Source organism: Amphiura filiformis, unplaced genomic scaffold, assembly GCF_039555335.1.
Source record: "Amphiura filiformis unplaced genomic scaffold, Afil_fr2py scaffold_48, whole genome shotgun sequence".
In the NCBI taxonomy this organism is placed as follows: Eukaryota; Metazoa; Echinodermata; class Ophiuroidea; order Amphilepidida; family Amphiuridae; genus Amphiura; species Amphiura filiformis.
Genome location: NW_027305512.1, coordinates 702,109 through 725,751, shown reverse-complemented (window position 1 = coordinate 725,751; position 23,643 = coordinate 702,109). Strand labels below are relative to the sequence as shown.

The window sequence follows — 23,643 nt, the reverse complement described above, 5'->3', positions numbered from 1 at the left end:
ATGAATATTTTAATTGGGCGGTCTCACTTCGACCACAGAGACTACGAGAAACTAGCAAGAAAAAAACATCACAAATGGAAAAAAAAATCTTGCTAAAGTTACAGAAAATATCACCGAAGTGATTACTGATACTTGTGTAACCGTTACTCGGAAATAAGCCTCACGCTGTACGATATTTCTCAACAGAAATTGGAGCTCTTCAGTAAACACGTCCTTGTTGGTCGCAAGAAACGAATTGGTGAGGGCGATATCTCGTTAGTGTTGGGCGACACCAACACCTGGGCGTTGTCATCCCCGTTCTTCCGGGGTGCAAAACCTTTTCTGTGGTACAGGGGTTTCTTGTGGTCCCAAACTTCGTTTTGTGCATAGATCAGGTCGTGGGAGGTAAGTAGAGGGTGCGCAGTGTATCAGTGTCAGGTCCCGTGGCCCGGGGGGGCACTCAACTTTAGAAGTGAGCGGGTATGTGCGGTTCGCGAAGTAAGGGCCTACTCGGTACAAAGCGTTATTTTAAAAGGGGGGTCATTGGGTACAAGCAAAATAAAAAAGGGGTCATTGGGTATAATATTTTTGAAAAAAGGGGTCATTGAGTATAAGATTTCAAAAAAAGGGTCATCGGATAGACAATATTGAAAAAATGGAGCAAAATTTAGAAAGTTTCGGCATAATTTTGAAAAAATTGATGAAAATTTGAAAGTTTGCGGCAATGACCCCCTTTTTTTGGTTTTGATGATGCTTTTTTTCTAGAAAATCTCTAAAGAGCATCATCAAATGCAAAAAAAACCGAAAGGGGTCAAATTGGGTAGCTCCAACTAAAAAAAGGTTGGTCATCAATTATGACATTTTTTCCAAAATTTTCATCGATGACAGTCGACTTTGAAATCTTATACAGGCAATGACCGTTTTTTCAAAGTATTATACCCAATGACCCCTTTTTTATTGGGACCAGACCCAATGACCTCAATTTTAAAATAACGCTTTGTTACCGATAGGCCCCTTTACTTGTGACACCGGTAGGCACATACCCGTCACTTCTAAAAGTCCCCCCGGGGACCAGACGCGAAAAAGTGCTCAGGTGAAAGTATAGGGGAGTGAAAGTTGGTGGGGGTAAAAGTGTCCTGGGGGACACGTCGAATGAACTTATACTCCATCGCGCGCTGAGCGACGAGCGATTTCCTAGCCAATGAGGTTACTCACTTTGTTTTGCGTTGGGAAAAGCGTGCAACCTCATTGGTCAAATATCAATCACTCAGAGCGCGCGATGGAGTATGATTTCAACTTTACATGCAACGATCCAACGAACGATACAGAAGTTCGGGAGCTGAGAAAACTAATCAAAATGTTTATCATTTGTCGCACTTGTATACCATTTAGGGCTGTTAGACAATTAAGCAGGTAAGGCAATTGTATGTCAGGTAAAGCTCATGCCCATGCCCACATGCTAAATGATGTGAAATGTAGGAAATCAAAATCGTTTTACCCCCGGGGTTTTACCCGTACATGCATGCATGCGTATAACCGGCATGACCGGTGCCGAATTCAACAGTCATGACAATGACATCCAATCAGCCGTCTACACTTCGCATGTACTGTCATGCTTCGTAGTGAGGACTGATTTATCTTACAGCCCAAATCATGACGGACTTCTGAAAACTATTCAATGCGACTTTGGTTATGCGCCGTAGCGCGACTGACTAGCAGGGACGGATTTAAGCAGTGGCCCGGTGGCCCGGGGCCAGTGGATTTTAAGCGTCGGGCCAGTAAACTTCAACAATGCTGGCCGGCGGAATACTAGATTTTTGAGCCTGATATAACACTTACGAGACAAGATATCAGTGATGGTCATATTTACACAGTTTTCTGCTCTGCCTGTCACTTGAAATTTCGTCGGTCGCAACACATAGTGGCGTACGTGAAGGACAAAATACGTCTCCGAGCAAAACGTTTTTGAAGGATATGCTACTAGTAACAGAGTCGATACTCCTCCACTGCTATCTCTCAGTGGCCCGATTCCATTAAAAATTAAAGTTTAAGGTTCAAACTATTAAACTGTATCTTTAATAGTTAACAAGAAATAACTATTATAGGATATTAGCTAGCTCAAAACCTATACGCCACTATGTGAAACGGAAAATTTGGAAAATGGCTATACGCCACTATGTGTTGCGACCGACGATTTATATCTTTATTCAATGCGGATTTTTTTTGTATAATATTTATATTCTTATTCTTGCGTTGCTAGCAAGTTGGAAATATACGGCCGCTTTTTACGATGATAGTAGGCCTATGTACTACTTAGCTCTTCCATGCGCTACATAATTATATCTGATGATGATAGTGATACCACAAATACCACCTAGTTTGAAACTTTTGGAACTAAAAAAGGCAGGACTTCTGACTGAACTTGTGTTAGTGACTACACTCTCTACATTGAGTAGGCCTACATTCAGTACAAAACAAATTAAAATGTTAAGGTTTGCTTGACTTTAAGGTTTCGGATAGTGATGTTTCCACATATTTTTTTGTGGGACCTGAGAGCACATCAGACATATCGAATTGCATTTTGAAAACGAGGAATATCAAATAATTTAGATTTTTTGATATTTGCGATATGATACACATTGTATGATGACAAATGATTAAAAATTGATATAGATTTTTCCCCAAAAGCACCGACAAAAAAATTGGGGTTTTTTTTGCAGTAGAACATATTGAAAAAGCTGGGCCAGTAAATTTATTGCAGGGCCACTAGATTTGTTATTTCACTGGCCGGAGGGCCAGTAGAAAACTGAAACCTAAGTCTGTCCCTGCTGACTAGCGGCGCCCGTGTACCGCGTCGCTGTACCGCGCCGCTGTGACAAGATTGCGCTCTGAACTTCTAAAACAACAAACTCGGTCAAAAGGTCAATTTGGACACAACTGCGCACGCTCTATGCCACAGGAATCCTGTTGCAAAATCCGTCACTTTTTTTCCACATAGTTTTCTCAGTCGTCAATCCAGACGGTTGATGACTGAGGGCAGCAGTCTAGTCCACATACATGTACATGTAGTAGGTATGACAGGGAAACCTCAGTTAACACATAAATTTGCTAGTCAGCCAAAATGGCCTAAACCGGCAATACAAATTTACATTGAAATTTAAAAGAACCGCTTGCTCAAGGAAACCTTGTTGTCTATACTTCACTTGACCCAAATATATATGATTTTTTTTGGTGATGATTGAGAGACTCGCACATGGAATTTCAGAGAGAGAGGGATTTTGATAGCAGTTCCATTAAAAAAAGCTGCTATCGTCATGAGACTAAGATCTAGAAATCTAGAAATCTAGAAATTTTGCTAGGAGAATCTTTTTGATGTATTGAGTCAATCTTTGACTAGTAGATGTAACTTTGCTACGGAAAGTGCTATGACAAAAAGGTTTTCAGTGTTGGCTTTCTTTACTCAAGGGCTTTAATTTGATATATAAAATGATGCAGTTTGATGGCAAATTTTAATTCACCTGGCATACCTACACATATAGACATGAATAGACAGAGCAGAGAGTCCGGGAGGCAATTATTCATTGAGGCAATTTCATAATCAAACACCGAATAAAGCAAAACTCACTGAAAAAAATAATGTTTTCTGAAAAATCAACTGATTTTTATCATTTTACACGACACGTGTCGTACTATGATTATCGTATGTGTTACAAATCATATGATGTACGAAAAAAATAATTGCGCCCGGGAGACAGAGGCTATTTATCTTCTTGTTCTTGTTCTTGTTGAATACTGCTCAATCCTCCTTTTAGGGAAGCTGACGAGCAGGGATAAGTGTGCATGCATGTGAAGATAAATTCCCAAATCCTTTAAAGTCTGGAAATGGGTGTGTAGCGCTTGCTTGAATTGATCTGGTTCAATAATTGATGTTATGTCCGATGGCAGATCGTTCCAATCTTTGATTGTTCTTGGAACGTAGCCTGAGTACTTGAAATTGTCTGTGCGAGCTTGTGGCTGAATGAAGGTGTCTTGTCTAGATCGACGAGTGCGTCTTTGAGTCGGTTGCACTTACAAAATGTACAGATTTGACCGACCGGTTTTGTTTTATTTTTACTGTAACTTTGTAACCCAACAAGGTATTGAGATGGATTAGGTACATGTACCATTGTTTTGGCATTGATGTCTAGTTTACAATGTGACCAGTTTTACTCCAAGCTAGGTTGATTTGTTGCAAGTGTGCTGCAATCTATGTCATGGGTTCTAGGTTTTTCCTATACGTTACTGTACTATTAGTATGCATTTATGCTCCGAAATGTTCTGAACGTCATATTTCTCAAAGTAGTTGCCCTACTTCGATAAATGTTAACATTTTTTTGAAGGAAATTTGATGAGGAATTCAGATTTGCCATTGGTTTTTGGGTGTAGGGCATGAAGGAAAAAAGTTTTGACTGATTATGTCATAAAAATCATACAAATTTGTACGACTTTTGAACACTCTGGCAACATAACTCATCATTACAAGTTTGCTTTTTATGAAAGATTACAATGTTATTAGCACATCTAAAAAGGTTTTAGCAGAACAGGTTTTTTTCTAGTAAATAAGAGAGGAACAAAAATTTATACTCTTTGGACCAAAATATAACTTCTCTTAATTACAATGATATAAAATTTATAAACAAAGTACAAAAAAAAAAAAAAAAAAATTCAATGAAAATGCAATAACATGCCTTTAATTTCTTAATATGTTATTTTGAATTACAAAATCTGGCCTTGTTACACTCCGGAAAATAATTTTTTTAATTTAATAATTCATTTTGAGATCAAAATCTGAACTTTAAATCACTTTTTTAGTTTTTGCCGGCAAAAACTGGCAAAAAACTGTTTTTGCCAAGCGGTTAAAACTGTGGTTAAAACCGCGTTTTTTTTCCACCTGCGGCAAAAACCTGCGAACCCTGTCAGGCTGTCGCAACCATTTCCATTAATCAGGGACTTTTAAATTAATTAACAGCAGTCACTTAATTACTCCTAATTAGTCGGAGAATGGAAGAAGCTATGTTTTTGCATTTCTTTTACATTGTACATTGTATAGAGTATGTTTGAAAGTATTAAGAATTCCAATAAGCCTACTTGCTCCAGGACTACATAGTATTACAGAAAAGTGCTGAATCTTAAAAGATTTATTGCAAAATCATTTATTTACTACTAATTACTACAATTTTTGCTAATTTCTAATTTTGTTTTGATTAAGGGGGTACTACACCCCTGTCCAATTTTGTGCCTATGTTTGCATTTTTCTCAAAAATTATAGCACATTGGTGACAAGTAAGATATGTGTATTATAGGGCAAGGACTACAACTACTGTACTGAAAATTCAGCAACTCAAAGCAAGTAGTTATTGATTTATTGATCAAAATTGGTTTTCCTCATTTTTGACTGTAACTCCACAACTGTTGTCTGTGCTGAAATAAAATTTCCAGTGCAGTAGTTGTAGTCCTTGCCCTTTAAGAGGGTACTACACCCATTGATTTTTTTTTTTTTGCACTTTTTTGCATTTTGTGAAGAAATTACAAAAAAATTGGACAAAGTGGTATGCAAAATGAAGGGCAAATCTTCTCGTTTTATTGGTGGCATCGGTATCAACGTAGCTTACATGCTTTTAAAAGTAGAAGCCAAAAGGTGGTACATCACTGATGATTTAAATTCACTTCATTTTGGAAAGCTTACTATCAACGGATTTCGTTAAAATTTTGGATATGTGTTGCTAACACGTTAGGGAAATAAAGTTGATATGTAAAATGGGAATAAGTGGTTCCTGATTTCTTTTATGACTTCATGAACTTGGTGCTCCACAACTATCAAAAAGGAACTGGTTAAAATGCTTCTATTTTCAATGTTGAGCTATATTTTGTATTTTTAACTAGTGACATTATTTCACTGAAACTTAATTAAGCCACAGGTAACATACTAACAGGTTACCACAACCATACTACAGCAATGTTGAAAAAAATTGTATTTCTTGTCACCCATACCACCATATTGGGTAGTTTTCCGTAAGCTTAACTTTTGTGATTTTGGTAACTATTTTATATTTATTGTTGAAATCCATCTCAACTAGGCATTCTAAATTGTACTCACCATTTACATCCCAAGGTATATTAGTATATCGACCTTGCACTTCTCGATATATCCAGTTAAAGACAGAATATCAAAATTATTCCTCATTATGATATCACAGACTCTTACATGTGTATTCAATTTGATGCTTAAATTTGACCTGAACCAATTGACCTATAACCTGACATACGGTGACCTAATAGCCTTTTCTTCTCCTAACAACACATTATAGTATTAAATTGACTAATGACTATACATCCATTGTGTAATTTAATTTATTCAGTGTTATATATTTTGCATGTACCACTAGATTTTCTAGAGTATAACAAAGGATTTAATGTATTCTAGTCATGTACCCTACTTGAACATGTTGAAAAGAATAAATTATGGTTTGTTATGAAACATGCATCTAGATTACAGTAAACAAAAAATATATAGGGCTAAAAGGACTTGCTATACAATGGTTTAAAAGCACCTTTTTTACATTTTTTTATATTTTTTTTACTTCACATGATCCGTGCATATATCGCCTAGCTATAAATGAAAAAATATTTTTTAGACCAATCAAACCAATATATGGGTGTAGTACGTCCTTAATATACATATCTTAGTACTTGTCCCCAATGCGCTATAATTTTTGAGAAAAATGCAAAAATGGGCACAGAATTGGGCAGGGGTGTAGTACCCCTTAATAATGAGGAATGTGCTCAAGTTGCTGATTGTTTGCTTTTACAGATTTGTAGCATTGTTATTTAGATGCTGAAAATGATTCAACAATTGAATATGTAGTACCGTATGTACATCATGTATTCATTCTTGATTGTCTTCTTGTCTGTAGGTAAAGTGTACCTGCTTGAATATCAACATGCTTTTTACATGTAGGCCCTATCATGCATGCTATATTATCTATAATAAATTACTGAGTTTGGCGAATTGGTAAGGCTAAAAACTTCTACGTTTTACATTATTTCGGAAAACGGATTTTTTCGTTGCGTAGAGTAAAGTTGTCCGCACCCCAATAAAGCGTCCAATTTTGTTTTTGTTTACGTTAAGGGTGTCAAATTATGTTAATTAGTTTCAAAGGCAGGGCAAAGGCAGTGGCAGCGCACCTGCATGCTACAACTTTTCACACCAACACAATACATGTTGACATAGCCTGAATTAGGCCTTCTATCCTGTCATCGGTGTGAGGATATTATGCCTGTAGTCTCAACTATTACATGACACAGTAGAAGCAACTAATCACTATTACATGACACAGTAGAAACTCAATTAACATCTATTGTTTATTCAACTAATTGATCAACATTAGCATGTATTCTGTGTTTTTATGGAGAACCTATAGTTAAAAGTAAAACTTTTGAAGGACAAATTAATCAGGGTTGCCAAACCACACCATGAATAGGCCTACTCTGCTTTGTGGTAGTGCTATGTTTAATGTTATCAGCATAATGTATGATCAGGTATGATCATAACTATATGAAATAGAGTGTAAGGAAATGTGAATAAAATTGTTTCAGCTGCACAGTGGTGTAGCCAGGACTTTTTCAGAAGAGAGAGGGGGGGGGGGCTGAGGCAAATTTCATGGGGGGGGGGGATTGTCACAAATGGGCTAAAGAGTACGACAAATTTACCGTATCCAAAATGGGCTAATAAAAAGTACAACAAATGCATAGAAATCTAAAATATCAGATCAGCCAGCAGGCCACAGGGGCCAAGAGGGATGTGAATAAAATTGTGTTCATCTGCTCAGTGATGTAGCCAGGACTTTTGCAGGAGGCGGGGGCAGCAAGGTACATTTCAAGGTGGGGGACAAACTTGGATGAAATTGATAAAAAAATGAGCTAAAAGGTACAACAAATTTGTCCAAAATGGGCTAAAAAGTACTGTAGAAACAAATGCATAAAAATCTTAAATATCAGAGCGACCAGCATCCCACAGGGCAAGACATGATCTAATTGCAATTTCAAGCCATTGATTTATATGGAAAAGATACTAAATATTATACTTCTAAAGTTCTAAATGATCATCTCCTCTCATACCATTAATCACATTAAATAAAACATTTACATGTACACAAAATGTACAAAATTTACCAACTGCGAAAGACCCTGACCGCGAAAGTCGGGTGACCGTTAGTAGTCAGTAAATGTATAATTTGGACACACCCTATAATGTTCTATTCATTTGTAATACACATGAAATCTGTGGAATTGAAAACGCAATGCAATCAGCCCTCGAATTAACCCACGGCACCCATGGCATTTTGCCGTGGGTGCCCATCCCCACTGCCGTACCCCGTAATGCCCTCAAAATATGTCCTTTACCCAAGTATTAAAAGTAAACATACTTATGAGACCATTTTTGCACCATAGTGTACATTGTACATAAGGACCAGTGATTGCACTGACAAAATTTGTATTACCGCGATGCGCTAAATATGAAAACCTTTATATGGGCTGGATTTTTTATTAATTTTTTGATTTCTGCAAGACGATATTTTTAAAAATCAGATATTTTAAAATGAATCAAGAATAAGGAATGTCACAAACAAGTATTTAATTTGTTATTCGATCATGTTTATTCAGTCCATACTCCATGACATGAATGGTATAATATGGTAGCAGCAAGCATTTGCGCATGGAATTGATCCCAGCGCGAAATTCAAACTCAATTACCCAATTATACCCATCCAGTTATGACTGATTTTGTCAAAAATTTACGGAAAATGTATGCGTTGACAATAATTCTATTATTTCTAATATATAGAAGGAACCAGCAACTTGAAGATTCCTCTAATTTCAAGCTTTATTATGAAAATCAGACTTGTCGGGCAGCTTGCAAAGTACAGGAAGCAAGTCTTGTTTACATGTTTCCGAGTAGGATCACATGACTGCGAACCCTGAGCTTACGTCACGAGCATTCACAAGGTCATAGACGATTGATTTGGGTGCTTTTTGGGTGCCTTAAAAAAGACCAAAAATTCATTTTATTTTTTTATTTTTCAGCTTTATTGGCCATCAAAAAAATCGGGAAAAATAATTTTTAGTATCCTGACATCATAAGCTTTTCCATTGATATATATAACTTTATTTTCAATGAGGTTCACCTTCAAGCACTACGATGACTCAATGTTTTATTGATAATTGGTCTGAATTTAAAGATCCTCTGTTTGCTCCTGATGAGTTTCCTTCTGATGTCAACAGAGTATCATTCTTTTTAGAGGAAATCTTGAAGGGTATGTGCTTATCCATTGCTTGGAAGATAGTCCCAGAAGATAGTATCACTTTTGTTTTTGTCTTCATGTTTTATTAAACTTTTCAATGTAAACAACAAAAAAACAGGACAAAGGAAAACATACAAAGAGAACAAAGATCAAACAAACAATCTACTCCCTATTCCAGAAAAATACAGACCTAATTTTTGGAATTAAAAAAAATATGATCTTGTTTTGCCAAATGAAACATAAAAATCCTAATTAATCCTTTAGTAAGTCCTAACTGGAGACAAAAGAAAAAGTTGACTATTTTACCAATTTCTTGTAAAAAGAGCCCAAAACATGCATTTTTGGCATGTTTTTTGACAATAGAGTCACAATATTCAAAGACTTGGAACAAGTCTAAGCATTCAAAATCTTGAGTATATGCTGAAATTTTGCTCTAATTTTCACTTTTTTGTGTTACTTAAAATTAAATGGTTGGTTATAAAAATGAAACATGTCTTTTCCAAAAATTTGAAAGCATAAATTGAAATTAGTCTTAGTACAAGTCTTTGGTCTTGATTGTCACAGCATACGAAAAACACCTTAAAAACGCATGTTTTTGGCTCTTATTTCCAAAAATTGGCCAAATATTGCTAGTTAGGACTAACTTATTTGAACCAGAGACCCCTCGTATGCCAAGCACTAGGTTGGCGACACTTAGCCACACGTCTTTCACTGGCCAGGCCAATGAAAGCTTATCCATAATATATCACTTGTGACATTTGTGACATCATGTCAGATGCATGCAGGCGCAGTGCATATAATGTAATTTTTTGTAGTACTCGGGCATGATAGGGTTAATGAAGCCTATATTGAGTTTTGATAGTGGTTAATTAACCCTAACACCCGAGGGGCTCTTTGGCGACTGGAAGGGAAAGAAGGACGGAATAAAGAGAGAAACCAAACAAAGATGTTACTTGCTCCTCCCCTTCTACGTGCCAACGACCTATGGTCAAGACTGTTTTGATCAGCCAATCAGTGTGATTGTTTATCACTTCTGCATTTATGCTTGTGTATGCTCGGTGCACAGCACAGGCCACAGAAGTTACAAAAAATTAATTGTAACAGGCAATCCCATGGCAGTGCCAAATGTTTGTTTGTAGATGGTTTGCAGAAGGTGAAGTACCAATTTCATTAAAACCATGATGTCTTCCACCTTCAAGAGTGTATGGTTTTTCAAATCCTGATTCTGTTTGGTCAGCTTCTGTGGTTGCAGCTGGTTTAATTTCTCTAGACAATATTATACTAAGAACACATGAGATGATAATATACTGAATGTTTTGCTTTATAATCTTTGTGTAGATGTTGCATCTATCAGCAGTCTCTATCTCACACAAGACAACAAATGCCAGTTATCTCATCAGTAAGACATTGTAGTGTAGCTAGTGAAGCATTATCACCACCAGGCAGAGATGGAGAAGAAAAGCAATACCCACAGAAAATTCAGCAAGTAGTTGATCAAATTTCAGGGCTGACATTACTAGAAGTGGCAGATCTTAATGAATTATTAAAGGTAAGCTACATGTACATGTAAGCCAATCAGGAAATGTGTATATCCAATTGTATAACAAAAGTTGGACATATCTGCACCAAGCTTCATTCAATGGTGGTGTTCAAGATCATATATTGTTAAGCACAATATTTTTGTATTGTTCATTAACACTATGTGTTTCTGTAAGGGATTTTATGCTCATTGTGTTTAGGGCTCATTGAAATACCCTACCACGCTTTCACACAGAAAGAAGGCAGGATTCCCCTCACTAAGCGCGCGCCTCAGGAAAGCTCGGTCATAAAACGGATGGATTGTATGCATCAGTGATACACCCTGCCTTTTGAAGTGGTGACAAGGATTATAATAAAAGTTTATCAAAGACTGGCAATTTTATTGATTGTTAAACTAATTGAACTAATCGGCTCATCGCACAACCCAGGAAAGCGCGCTCCTAATTTAAGTGGCTAATTGCAGTGTTATAATCAAACAGGATTTTAACAAAAGAAGGCTAGCACAGGAAAGCTGCAGGATGGCGGACACCTTCCTGTGTAAGGGAATTTCAATATGAGCCCTTAAAATGTGAAGAAATGGCTTGATCTGGCAATTAAATATAATACATGTACCTCTTTGTGCAAGCGGCCACTTTGCCAAGCCAGTTACTTTTGGAGCAATTAAAAAAAAAGGCAAACACAAAGCAAATTATTTCAGGTAATATCATATTGTAGACCTGAAGGGAACCAGTTGTAACAAGTGGAATTTGAGTGACAACTTGCATTCACAAAACTGGAAGTATTTCATCCAATTGGCAATGTTGAAATGTACTGATGTAGGTGGCCTATGAAATGTTTGAGAGGACAATATACGTATACCCACTATTTTACAACATTAAGATATGTGATGCGATCAAGCAAAATCAGTCGGAACTCGGAAATATTGATTTTGAGATATAGCCAAACAAAGGAGATATTTCCTTTTGTTTCCTCTTGTTTTGGAAACTCTTTAATTGCTCATATCTTTAGAACTGGTTGTTCAATTTCAGTGGGGTTTTCTGCAAAATCCAGCTTTGTAAATGCTTTTTACAATCCCACAGGAAACTGAAAATGTATTATTGCCGAGTTCCGACTGATTTTGCTTGATCGCATCACATATAAAGAATTTTAAAATCAACTTTATTTCCATGAAAGTAGGTTCGCGGTTATCTCAAAACCATGACTACATGTATGCCCCTGGGCGAATTATAGGCCCAAGGTGGTCTCAAAACCATCACAGCGGGCCTATAATTTTAACCATGTCCCGAATATAAAGCACTAAATATTTGTTTTATATACTGAATCAAATAGATTCTTGTCATGTGATTGGTTCAAGGCCAGGCTGCATGCTTTCACCTTGGCTTCAGGCCCATTTTGTCAGAGAGTGATGACTAGGCCCCACATAGACCAAGACAAGGCCTATGATGTCGAACTATAATCACTGTGTTGATTGGTGAATTTAGTGGAAGCATTTGTTTTTCCTTACCAACTCTTTTCATCCAGATGATCGTGTTAAATAATCCTCATATTTGCAATATTATCAATATCATAGGCATGCTTTCTGCAAAGACCATGTTGATGATTTTGAAGTTTAATAGCCCTAAGCTACGCCTAGTTTTGGGGTCAACTGAGTCATCTGGGGTCAAATCGCCATAGACTGCTGCAGGTTCATGAAATTTGGTGGGAACAGCCACCTTAGTGAGACAAAGAATGTGAAGGTAATTTTGGGGTCAAGTGAAATTGCACCGGTTAGAACCGCGCAGGTCGAGAACCGCGAAATTCTAGTTTCTTATTAGCTTGCTTGTTTTGTCATAACAGGCTAGGTAGGCCTACAGTGTCGACTTGATCGGTGTGTGTTGACGTTGCCTAAACAAAATCAGTCTCTTCCACAATCGTACTGTCACACTTGGCCATGACACATTGTAAACAGAAATTATTCAATTGAAAAGAAGAGATATTTGGACCTGCAGCACCTGCCTATCTTCAATGACACTACATGTTTATACTAAACACATGCATCATTCCTATATTTTATTCTTTAATTACATGTTAGCAGATGAACCTATTTCAACCCAAGTTTCCTTATTTATTTTCATCAACAGAAAACATTGAATATTCAAGATGCTCCTGTAATGGCTGCAGGGATGGCAATGGCACCAGCACAAGCAAAACAGGCAAGTCAGTCATTAAGACTATGAGTGTATAATTAAATAATACAAATTCACAGTGTTATGATCCAATGTCCATGCCGCCTATAACTATTTTGGAAAATATTGGTAACATTTGAGCAATCAATTTGATAGTCACGTGCACTGGTTGTTATGGGGCCAAACCTGCCAAAACCTTTTTAGCCAGACAGACACCCTTTTTGAGGAATTGACCCCCATGGCCAGACAGACACCCTTTTTATGAGGAATTGAACCCCATGCACCCTTTTTAGCCAGACAGACACCCTTTTTATGAGGAATTGACCTTTTTATGCACCCATTTTTAGCCAGACAGACACCCTTTTATGAGGAATTGACCCCCCATGCACCCTTTTTAGCCAGACAGACACCCTTTTTATGAGGAATTGAACCCCCATGCACCCTTTTTAGCCAGACAGACACCCTTTTTATGAGGAATTGAACCCCATGCACCCTTTTTAGCCAGACAGACACCCTTTTTATGAGGAATTGAACCCCCATGCACCCTTTTTAGCCAGACAGACACCCTTTTTATGAGGAATTGACCCCAATGCACCCTTTTTAGCCAGACAGACACCCTTTTTATGAGGAATTGACCCCCATGCACCCTTTTTAGCCAGACAGACACCCTTTTTATGAGGAATTGACCCCCATGCACCCTTTTTAGCCAGACAGACACCCTTTTTATGAGGAATTGACCCCCATGCACCCTTTTTAGCCAGACAGACACCCTTTTATGAGGAATTGACCCCCATGCACCCTTTTTAGCCAGACAGACACCCTTTTTATGAGGAATTGACCCCCATGCACCCTTTTTAGCCAGACAGACACCCTTTTTATGAGGAATTGACCCCCATGCACCATTTTTAGCCAGACAGACACCCTTTTTATGAGGAATTGAACCCCATGCACCCTTTTTAGCCAGACAGACACCCTTTTTATGAGGAATTGACCCCCATGCACCCTTTTTAGCCAGACAGACACCCTTTTTATGAGGAATTGACCCCCATGCACCCTTTTTACCCAGACAGACACCCTTTTTATGAGGAATTGAACTCCCATGCACCCTTTTTAGCCAGACAGACACCCTTTTTATGAGGAATTGACCCCCATGCACCCTTTTTAGCCAGACAGACACCCTTTTTATGAGGAATTGAACTCCCATGCACCCTTTTTAGCCAGACAGACACCCTTTTTATGAGGAATTGACCCCATGCACCCTTTTTAGCCAGACAGACACCCTTTTTATGAGGAATTGACCCCATGCACCCTTTTTAGCCAGACAGACACCCTTTTTATGAGGAATTGACCCCCATGCACCATTTTTAGCCAGACAGACACCCTTTTATGAGGAATTGAACCCCATGCACCCTTTTTAGCCAGACAGACACCCTTTTTATGAGGAATTGACCCCCATGCACCCTTTTTTTGAGGAATTGACCCCATGACAGACACACCCTTTTTATGAGGAATTGACCCCATGCACCCTTTTTAGCCAGACAGACACCCTTTTTATGAGGAATTGAACCCCCATGCACCCTTTTTAGCCAGACAGACACCCTTTTTATGAGGAATTGACCCCCATGCACCCTTTTTAGCCAGACAGACACCCTTTTATGAGGAATTGACCCCATGCACCCTTTTTAGCCAGACAGACACCCTTTTTATGAGGAATTGACCCCATGCACCCTTTTTAGCCAGACAGACACCCTTTTTATGAGGAATTGACCCCATGCACCCTTTTTAGCCAGACAGACACCCTTTTTATGAGGAATTGACCCCATGCACCCTTTTTAGCCAGACAGACACCCTTTTTATGAGGAATTGACCCCATGCACCCTTTTTAGCCAGACAGACACCCTTTTTATGAGAATTGACCCCCATGCACCCTTTTTAGCCAGACACACCCTTTTTGAGCCAGACAGACACCCTTTTTATGAGGAATTGACCCCCATGCACCCTTTTTAGCCAGACAGACACCCTTTTTATGAGGAATTGACCCCCATGCACCCTTTTTAGCCAGACAGACACCCTTTTTATGAGGAATTGACCCCCCATGCACCCTTTTTAGCCAGACAGACACCCTTTTTATGAGGAATTGACCCCATGCACCCTTTTTAGCCAGACAGACACCCCTTTTTATGAGGAATTGACCCCCATGCACCCTTTTTAGCCAGACAGACACCCTTTTTATGAGGAATTGACCCCATGCACCCTTTTTAGCCAGACAGACACCCTTTTTTATGAGGAATTGACCCCCATGCACCCTTTTTTAGCCAGACAGACACCCTTTTTATGAGGAATTGACCCCATGCACCCTTTTTAGCCAGACAGACACCCCTTTTTTAGCCAGACAGACACCCTTTTTATGAGGAATTGACCCCCATGCAACCTTTTTAGCCAGACAGACACCCTTTTTATGAGGAATTGACCCCCATGCACCCTTTTTAGCCAGACAGACACCCTTTTATGAGGAATTGACCCCATGCACCCTTTTTAGCCAGACGCTCCATGCACCCTTTTTAGCCAGACAGACACCCTTTTTATGAGGAATTGACCCCCATGCACCCTTTTTAGCCAGACAGACACCCTTTTTTATGAGGAATTGACCCCATGCACCCTTTTTAGCCAGACAGACACCCTTTTTATGAGGAATTGACACCCCATGCACCCTTTTTAGCCAGACAGACACCCTTTTTTATGAGGAATTGACCCCCCATGCACCCTTTTTAGCCAGACAGACACCCTTTTTATGAGGAATTGACCCCCATGCACCCTTTTGTGCCAAAGATTCTTAGTTGTTGAATTCCAAAGACTGAACATAGTCGCTAATGCAAATGTCATGGTATATTATTACTATCTCTACCATCATTGTCCATTTCAGAGTCTGAATTGATGCAGAAATTATCCTCATCTGACAAACACTCATGATTTTATTCTTCATCTGAATCATTTGCAATGTTATTGGCACAATTACTTGCCCAACCCTGGTCCCTGTCAACGAACTCATGTGCATCGCCAATTCAGCAAATGGGCCATTTCCATCATTTTGCGGACAACAACACACTGATTCACATTCAGAATCGATTGCGATACATGCAATGTTTATGGAATCATTGATTCTATTTTAAATAGGCAACTTTGAACGAAACTTCGAATGGATTGCAAACCTCATCAAATTTATTTCTCAAGTTTTCATTGGAAATTTTTCATGAAAATATTTTAAACGTTTTTGAAAAAATCATCAAATTGCTTTATTTACACATGGAAAAAAATGAATGCTCAACTCCAAGCGGTTTAGGCGATATGGCTTGTCCAAATTTTACCCAGACCCCCACTTTTTGCTCTCTCGAGTCGCACCGTTGAATTAGTCACGTTTTGGGACACTCATATTTTGACTTTGCAAAAAAAAAATCAAGCTGAAAAGTACTACCTAGGGTGACTTTCACCCAGAGAAGCAGAATCTTGCCTCAGAAACAGATTTTGTTTTAGTATGAAACTCAAATTTTCAGGATTTTACTTCCTCATCAATATCTACCACCACACAGAAAAATAAAAATTGAAGAGTTGCTGCGGTGCACATCCCTGGAGTTGACATGGATTGGCTCTATATTCTTCTGACAATTTGTTGGAAGTCTGGGTTACAAAAATCAGGAATGTAAATCTTCAGGAAATTTCCTGATTTCAGGAAAATTTGCTTGGATCTTCCCTGTACAAAGTATATATTAATTATTATACATTTTCAGGAAATGTTACAGCAGTTTCAGGAAATTATATCAGTGCATGTTTTGATCCCTGAAAAAAACACATCTGTCAATGTACATTTTAGTGGAAACAGAGTAGATAAAGGCCTGGTACCTAAAAAAAGTGAGTTTAGATACAGTCTAGCTAAAGAGTTTAGGTTACAGCTCCATAAACTTGTTGAAGAGCAAATAACCCATCTACAGTAGTGAATGTTGAATTTGAGGTGAGGCTGTGTGACTTGCGAGTATTAATTAATTGATATTATGTTGTATTTGACTACAGGAAGATGAGGATGCTGAGGAAGATGAATCAGCTGCAAAACAAGTCCAGACCTCATTTACTATCAAACTCCTCAAATTTGATGAGAAAAACAAAGTGAAATTAATCAAGGAAATTAAAGCTTTATCAGCGAATATGAATCTTGTACAGGTAGGTAGATCTTCTTAGATTAGTTCAGAGTCTGATCCCAATAATGAGAGAAATACATTGGTATTGTTTTTACCCAGATATGTATTCAAATTATGATGGGGGTAGGCTTGGGGAAACATTCCCCCCCCCCCCCCGGTGAAAATTTTGAAGTATATTTTAATGTCTGCCTGTGATATTGATAATATGCAAATGAAATCCATAGTGATGAATAACTTTGGCAATCTTTTACATATATGTGAGAGATGTACGATCATATGGAAACATTTATACAGTTTTGTCTCATAATCTAAAAAGCCTCATCATCATAATATACATTGCAAAGTTCTATGTACACATTTCACACAAAAAGTTAAAACCTGACTCAGTGGGATTATAATTCCTGGATGACGTGAGCATATGTGATGCGATCAAGCAAAATCAGTTGAAATCAAGCGAAATACTGATTTTGAGATAAAGCCAAACAAAGGAACTATTTCCTTTTGTTTCCTGTTGTTTTGGAAACTCATTAAGGGATTTAAAATGAGCGTTTATTGCGTTTTGACAGTATTTTTTGTGGGACATGAGAGCACCTCAGACCTATCGAATTGCATTCTGAATCTGAAGCATGTCTTTCTGATATCAAATAATTTTCATTTTTGAAAATCACAATATAATACAAATTTTATGACAAATTATAAAAATTTGATATTTTTCAAATTTTTGATATATAACAGTCCTCAAGTAAATTATATAAATCTAATGATATATTCTTAAAGTGTATGTAGCAGGGAGGAAAAGCTGACGGTCAATTGAAAATTGTGACCTTTCATATTGAAGATATGGATTTTTTCCCAAAAAGACCTAATTTTTTTTTTGTGTTTTGGGGAAAAATCCATATCTTCAATACTGAAAAGGTCAAAATTTTCAATTGATCGTCGGCTTTTCATCGCACCTACATACACTTTAAGTATAAATCATCAGATTTATAAAGTTTACTTCAAGTACTGTTAAATATCAAAAATATCAATTTTAATGATTTGCCATAAAATGTGTATTAAATTGCGAATTTCAAAAATCAAAATTATTTGATATCAGAATGACATTCTTCGTATGCAGAATGCAATTCGATATGTCTGTGCTCTAATGTCCCAAAATAAATACTGTCCAAACGTTCATACCCCAGCCCTTAATTGCTCATACATGTATTTTGATTGATTGTTCAATTTCAATGGGGTTTTCTGCAAAATTCAGCTTTGTAATTTATGCTTTTTACTATCCTATAAGAAACTGAAAATGTAATATTTCGGAGTTCTGACTGATTTTGCTTGCTCACATCACATACGTTGATACATTGTAACCACTTGACCTGCTTTTAATAATAGCTAGCAATTAATCGTCTCTGTCAATATCATGTTCATTATAAATAGGCACTAAATAATAATAATATTTAAAGAAATAAATATATATTTAGTGTTGGGCAACATGCACTTTTCTGGAGTCGACTAGTCAAGAAGCCTGAAAGTTGCGACTTCAACTGAGTCTGCGACTTTGGCAGACCATAAATTTTGCTGGAAATGCAGATGAAAACGATGCCTATGTAACCTACATGTAGCAGTGACCCAACTTATTTAAAAATAATGGTTAAGCTTATGCATCAAGTTCTATTGTAGTTTGATGATTCTGTCTATTTTTATTTGTTATTTTTCAAGGCAGTGGAGATTTTTACGGCATTAAATAGGCATTTTATTATAAGCTGGTGAAGAGTCGACTTTAGTCGACCGACGCCCAACACTAATTGATACAGAGATAAATAAGAAAGAAATGAAAGACTATATTACAAAGAGTAAATATCTTATATGAGTGGATATTCATACATAGTGGTAGTGGAAGATAAAATGATTAAAGAGTTTACCTTCAACACTACACTATTGTTCGCTCACATGGAATGTTTTCACTAGTTCCACTACCGTCTTCAGCAGATGGTGATGCTGTCATAAATCAGTAAATATCTTTTTGTGACAAAATAAAAATATGAAACCTATTAGCTCGTAATCGGCAGGAATTGTTAGGCTTTTGCCACTACGCCAAAAGGTAGACCCATGTTATTAAGAGTGATAGTTGACCTGTCTGGTCTATTGTGTATGTTAAAGAAAGTAGACAAAGTATAGGATTTGAATTCATAAATTGTGATGCTTCTGGCAAGATGTAATAAAATATGTGACCTGCTCTGACAAAACCAGGAACAAGTTGCATTTCATGATTTGAATAAAAATGTAACCACTAGACAATAAACTTTAAAATGATACCAAAATTATATAAATATCATCAATACGTTTCAAAATATGGAAAACTTTGTAAATGATACCTTGATATTTTTGCCAAATTGCTATTCTGAGTATTGGGCCAATTAGTTTCCTGCATTACACAGGATTGAATAGGGATTACCATAGTTCAACTGTTATTTATTAAATAAACCTGTTAGGAAAAGGTATTTTTAAGGATTTGAAAGTCCAATTATGAAATTAAGAATTCCAAAATTTTCATCTTTAAAGGCCTATAACTCAAAAACATGTCTGGCGACTTGTTCCGGGTTTTGTTGGAGCTGGTCACATATATTGACTTTAATCCGCGAAGTTACAAGGCCCGCCCTTTACTATAATGTTAATGTCTTTTTTTTTTAGAGCAAATGGGCATTAATGTCATGACTGAAGCAGTGGCGTAACTAGGGTTGGTAGCGCCCAGGGTTAGAAACAAAATTGGCACCCCTACCCCCCACCCGAGAATATCTTAGACGCGGGCAGGGGCGTAGCTAGGGCTAAGGATACATAATGTCCTCCTCCCCTAATTCTTGAAACAATTGCGTGTTCTTAATATGTTCTTTCAATTGATTTTGTGCTGAAATGCACGCAAAAATTTTCACTTTCATCAATTGGAGGGGCGCAGAATCGATGCTGAATTGGTCAATTTGACGCCCCCCCTAAGGGTGGCGCCCGGGGCATGTTGCCCCCCCCCCTCCCCCTAGTTACACCACTGGACTGAAGAGGTTCATTAGGTCTGTTGATTAAACAGCTATTTAAAGTTCTTTGTTGAGAACAAACCACTGAGAACATACTACAGAAACTAGAGCGATAACCGCACCATAGCTGAACCATGTGGCTTTGGCAGTATATTGTGGTAGGCCTATACCACTGTCACCCGGAGTCTGTAATGGACATTCTCGAAATGTTACAAAGGTATGACCACTCCAGTGGTGTTAATGAAAGAGGAAAAGTAAAGAATATAAAATAAACTGGAGCAACTGTGCCCTTTGCAAGGGCACAAGGTAAGTTAGGCGGATGACTGTGACGATCTGATCAAGCAGCAATACTGTGCAGGATAGTATTAATTTTAATAAGACTTTTTCATTAATTGCCGTTTATACCTTGATCGTGAGAAGCTGTCATTTTGAAAACTTGACTTTTGACCTCTGTATGACCCCCTTAATGACCTTAAATGAATTTTAAAATATTTTCAACATGTTTAGAATGTCATAAGGATCATTGCGTCTAAATTTCAGCTCAATCGGAGCATTTGGGAAAACTTGACCTTGACCCCTTTATAACCCCTAATGACCTTAAATGAATCTTAAAATATTTTTTAAATGTTTAGAATGTCATAAGGATCATTGCATTTAAATTTCAGCTCAATCGGAGCATTTTCAGTTAAAATGACCTTTTTTTGACCCCTGTGACCCCTGGATGACCTCCGACGTTTGGAAATATTTTTATTATATTCTTTATGTTTTCCTCTTTCATATGACACCACTCATGGGGTCATACCTTTGTGGCATTTAGAGATATGTCCATTTCAGACCAAATGGTTAGTTAGTAAGCTAGTAAGTAAGATAGTAAGTAAGCTAGTAAGTAAGCTAGTAACATTCACTCTTATAGGCTGATACCATTTCATGGTTCAGCAAAAATTTGGGTAAAAGAAACCTCATTATTTTTTTATTTTCGCCAAAACTGAGCATTTTTTTGCCTACATATTAACTCGCAGATGAATTTGTCAAGTCTTTGCCATTCTAAATATGTATAGGTTTATATACTTTAGACTACCAATTTAGCAGTTACGAGGCCAAAAGTTTCCATAATTCCATGATTCAGATCACCTATGCATTGAAAGCAACCATCTAAGTGGTTCAGATGTGACTTAATGATAAAGAGGAATCGAAGAGTTCAGATGCAAAAGGCAGTGTACACCATTTTCATCAGGCCACCAACATATGCCATTTTAATGCTAGCTTCTGACACCCTACTTTAAAAATCCAATGAATATTTTTGAAACTACACTGTACATGTATATGATCAAAAACAACACATTATATTTTCATATGTTCTTTATATTTGATGAGTTATATTTGCCTATAGATATCTATAACTGAGGAAAATATCGCTTTTTGCATGAGAACTCTTCAATTTTGCTTGATCTATGTTCCCAGCAAACACAAAAATGTTCTTGAAAGGTTTATTCAAAACATTTTAATAACATTTAAATGGCGGGTTATATAAAGGTCAAGAATACGTTTGTAAAACATTGTTGTAAAATATTTTTGACAAATATTTTGTCAACAGTTCAATAACTGTCTTTTAAAATTGAGGTCCTGGGTTTGATTCCTGGGCAGGATCACTTATTCTGCTTGTCTGTTTAGAATGTTTTGCATCATGTTTTCAATTATGTTTTATGAATGTTATTAAAATGTGCTTATAGTATACCCTTTATATAACCCAACATTCGAACGTCTAGTATTAAATGTTGTGTGTTTACCATTAGGGTTGTTGTCTCCAATGTAAAAAGAAACCTCTGAAGCTTACTCAGTTTATTTATTTATTTTTTTTTACAGGCAAAAAAATTTGTAGAGTCCATCCCTGCAGTGGTCAAAGCAGACATTGGTAAAGATGAAGCTGAGAAGATTAAAGAACAAGTGGAGAAAGCAGGAGGAGAATGTGTCATTGAATAAGCAGCCAAACTTATCATCAAACTGTATTTCAGAGGTTTATAGTGCCTGGCCTTGGATGAGACAAGCACCATGAGGAAATCATCTTCTGCCCCTCAATGATGGGCTTGCCCCCTTCTCACCCAAAATTAGACATTTCAAAAATTAAAATTTTAGGTCATAAGTGATGAATTTTAGGCGAAGTTTTTTGCTCCCTCTAAATTTTTTAAACCCAGGTGCTTCCACTGGACATTGCAATTTCTGTACTTTCTGTGTGTGGATTTTGTCAGTGGAGAAAAACTTCCAACATTATTTTAGACAGCATGTTAGTTTTCACTTATGAACACACTGATTGTCAATTAAAGCGAGTCAGACGGCAAGGGCTATATATTTTGTCTAGTTTTAGACTAATAATGTGTACTTCATCAATCTTTATTAATATGGGAAGTGAGTTGAAGAAGCCATGAATTGCATTTATATTTCCATAGGCCATGCATGCAGTTCATGATTTAAAGCCAATAATATATCAAAACAAAAGTATTGGCCATTATTTTTCCCCCTTCAAAGAAGGATCATGCACATGGGGCGGAAATGACTATCGCTAATAGCTACGACTACGACTATTTTCAGCTTAAACTATGATCAGCTCGTAATAGGTGAGAATTCGGTTTTTGTTACTGCGCGAGTCAATAAAGTTGCGACTTGCGCCCACGTAAATTCACAAAAGCGTGTGTCAGTCAGGCAACACACAATGCGCATTTCGCGTAGGGTCTGCGCCAAGCTGTGTACACTATTCTATATCAATGCACGGTGTTACGAGTCCCATCTAGTATGAGCTGATCAGAGTATATTTGTGCAACTCTATTGTATATACAATAGGGATACAAGTCATGTATGAACTGAGAAACACTTTGCAATGATTTAACCTGATTATGGTAAATAAATCTAGAGACTATTAATTATTCCACACCTGTGACGTTTCTGAAAAATAAATGTTACTTTTCTAAGAGTCTACTTGGTTTAGTTAGATTTAGTCACATTTTAGTCCAGCACTAAACTTAATCTGTGTGTGGGGGGCTGGTGGTGTCTTAAGTGCCAGGGTGTGATTTTGTAACACCATGCCCACTTTTAGATGGTAAGAATATGAAGCGTGTGTCGCTATCTACGTTTGCCAGCAGGTTTACATGTGGAGATTTGTTTGTTTTCACCATACCGTGGAAACATGGCATGTTGCCTCAGGGGATCGACGCTAAGTCAGGTACCGCGTGAGCAAACTCAAAAATAGCGCAAACAGCGCGAGTGCACACAAAAGAAACTGCGCGCGATGTCGCCAGGTCTGTACGCTGTACCGGCGTCAGCTGAATTCGAGTACGCTTAGAGGGCACAGGCATGGAAAATTCCAATCTGTGTATTAATAATCTAAGGTTTTCACCGACAAACTATGACATTTTATTCA

General features: G+C 37.5%; 1 protein-coding gene across 2 annotated transcripts; it reads left to right on the top strand.

Annotated features, from left to right (window-relative positions):
* The first annotated feature begins 1,211 nt into the window (after positions 1 to 1,211).
* Positions 1,212 to 23,201, top strand: LOC140144301 (large ribosomal subunit protein bL12m-like). 2 transcript variants are annotated; one of them, XM_072166127.1, is made up of 5 exons: positions 1,212 to 1,392; positions 10,659 to 10,869; positions 12,980 to 13,055; positions 17,094 to 17,236; positions 22,095 to 23,201. In XM_072166127.1, the coding sequence occupies exons 1-5, from the start codon at positions 1,259 to 1,261 to the stop codon at positions 22,209 to 22,211; spliced, it is 681 nt and encodes a 226-aa protein (XP_072022228.1). In that variant the 5' UTR covers positions 1,212 to 1,258; the 3' UTR covers positions 22,212 to 23,201. The 2 variants fall into 2 exon arrangements, with proteins under 2 accessions (XP_072022228.1, XP_072022227.1); XM_072166126.1 differs by having other exon boundaries at positions 1,238 to 1,392; positions 12,980 to 13,051; positions 17,090 to 17,236.
* The last annotated feature ends 442 nt before the right edge of the window (positions 23,202 to 23,643 follow it).

Excerpts from the sequence above, each read along its gene's own strand:
- LOC140144301 (XM_072166127.1), top strand. The coding sequence starts at position 1,259 with ATGGAGTATGATTTCAACTTTACATGCAACGATCCAACGAACGATACA. Across the intron at positions 10,870-12,979 it reads ATCTTAATGAATTATTAAAG|AAAACATTGAATATTCAAGA; the intron begins GTAAGCTACATG and ends TTTCATCAACAG. Across the intron at positions 13,056-17,093 it reads AGCACAAGCAAAACAGGCAA|ATGAGGATGCTGAGGAAGAT; the intron begins GTCAGTCATTAA and ends GACTACAGGAAG.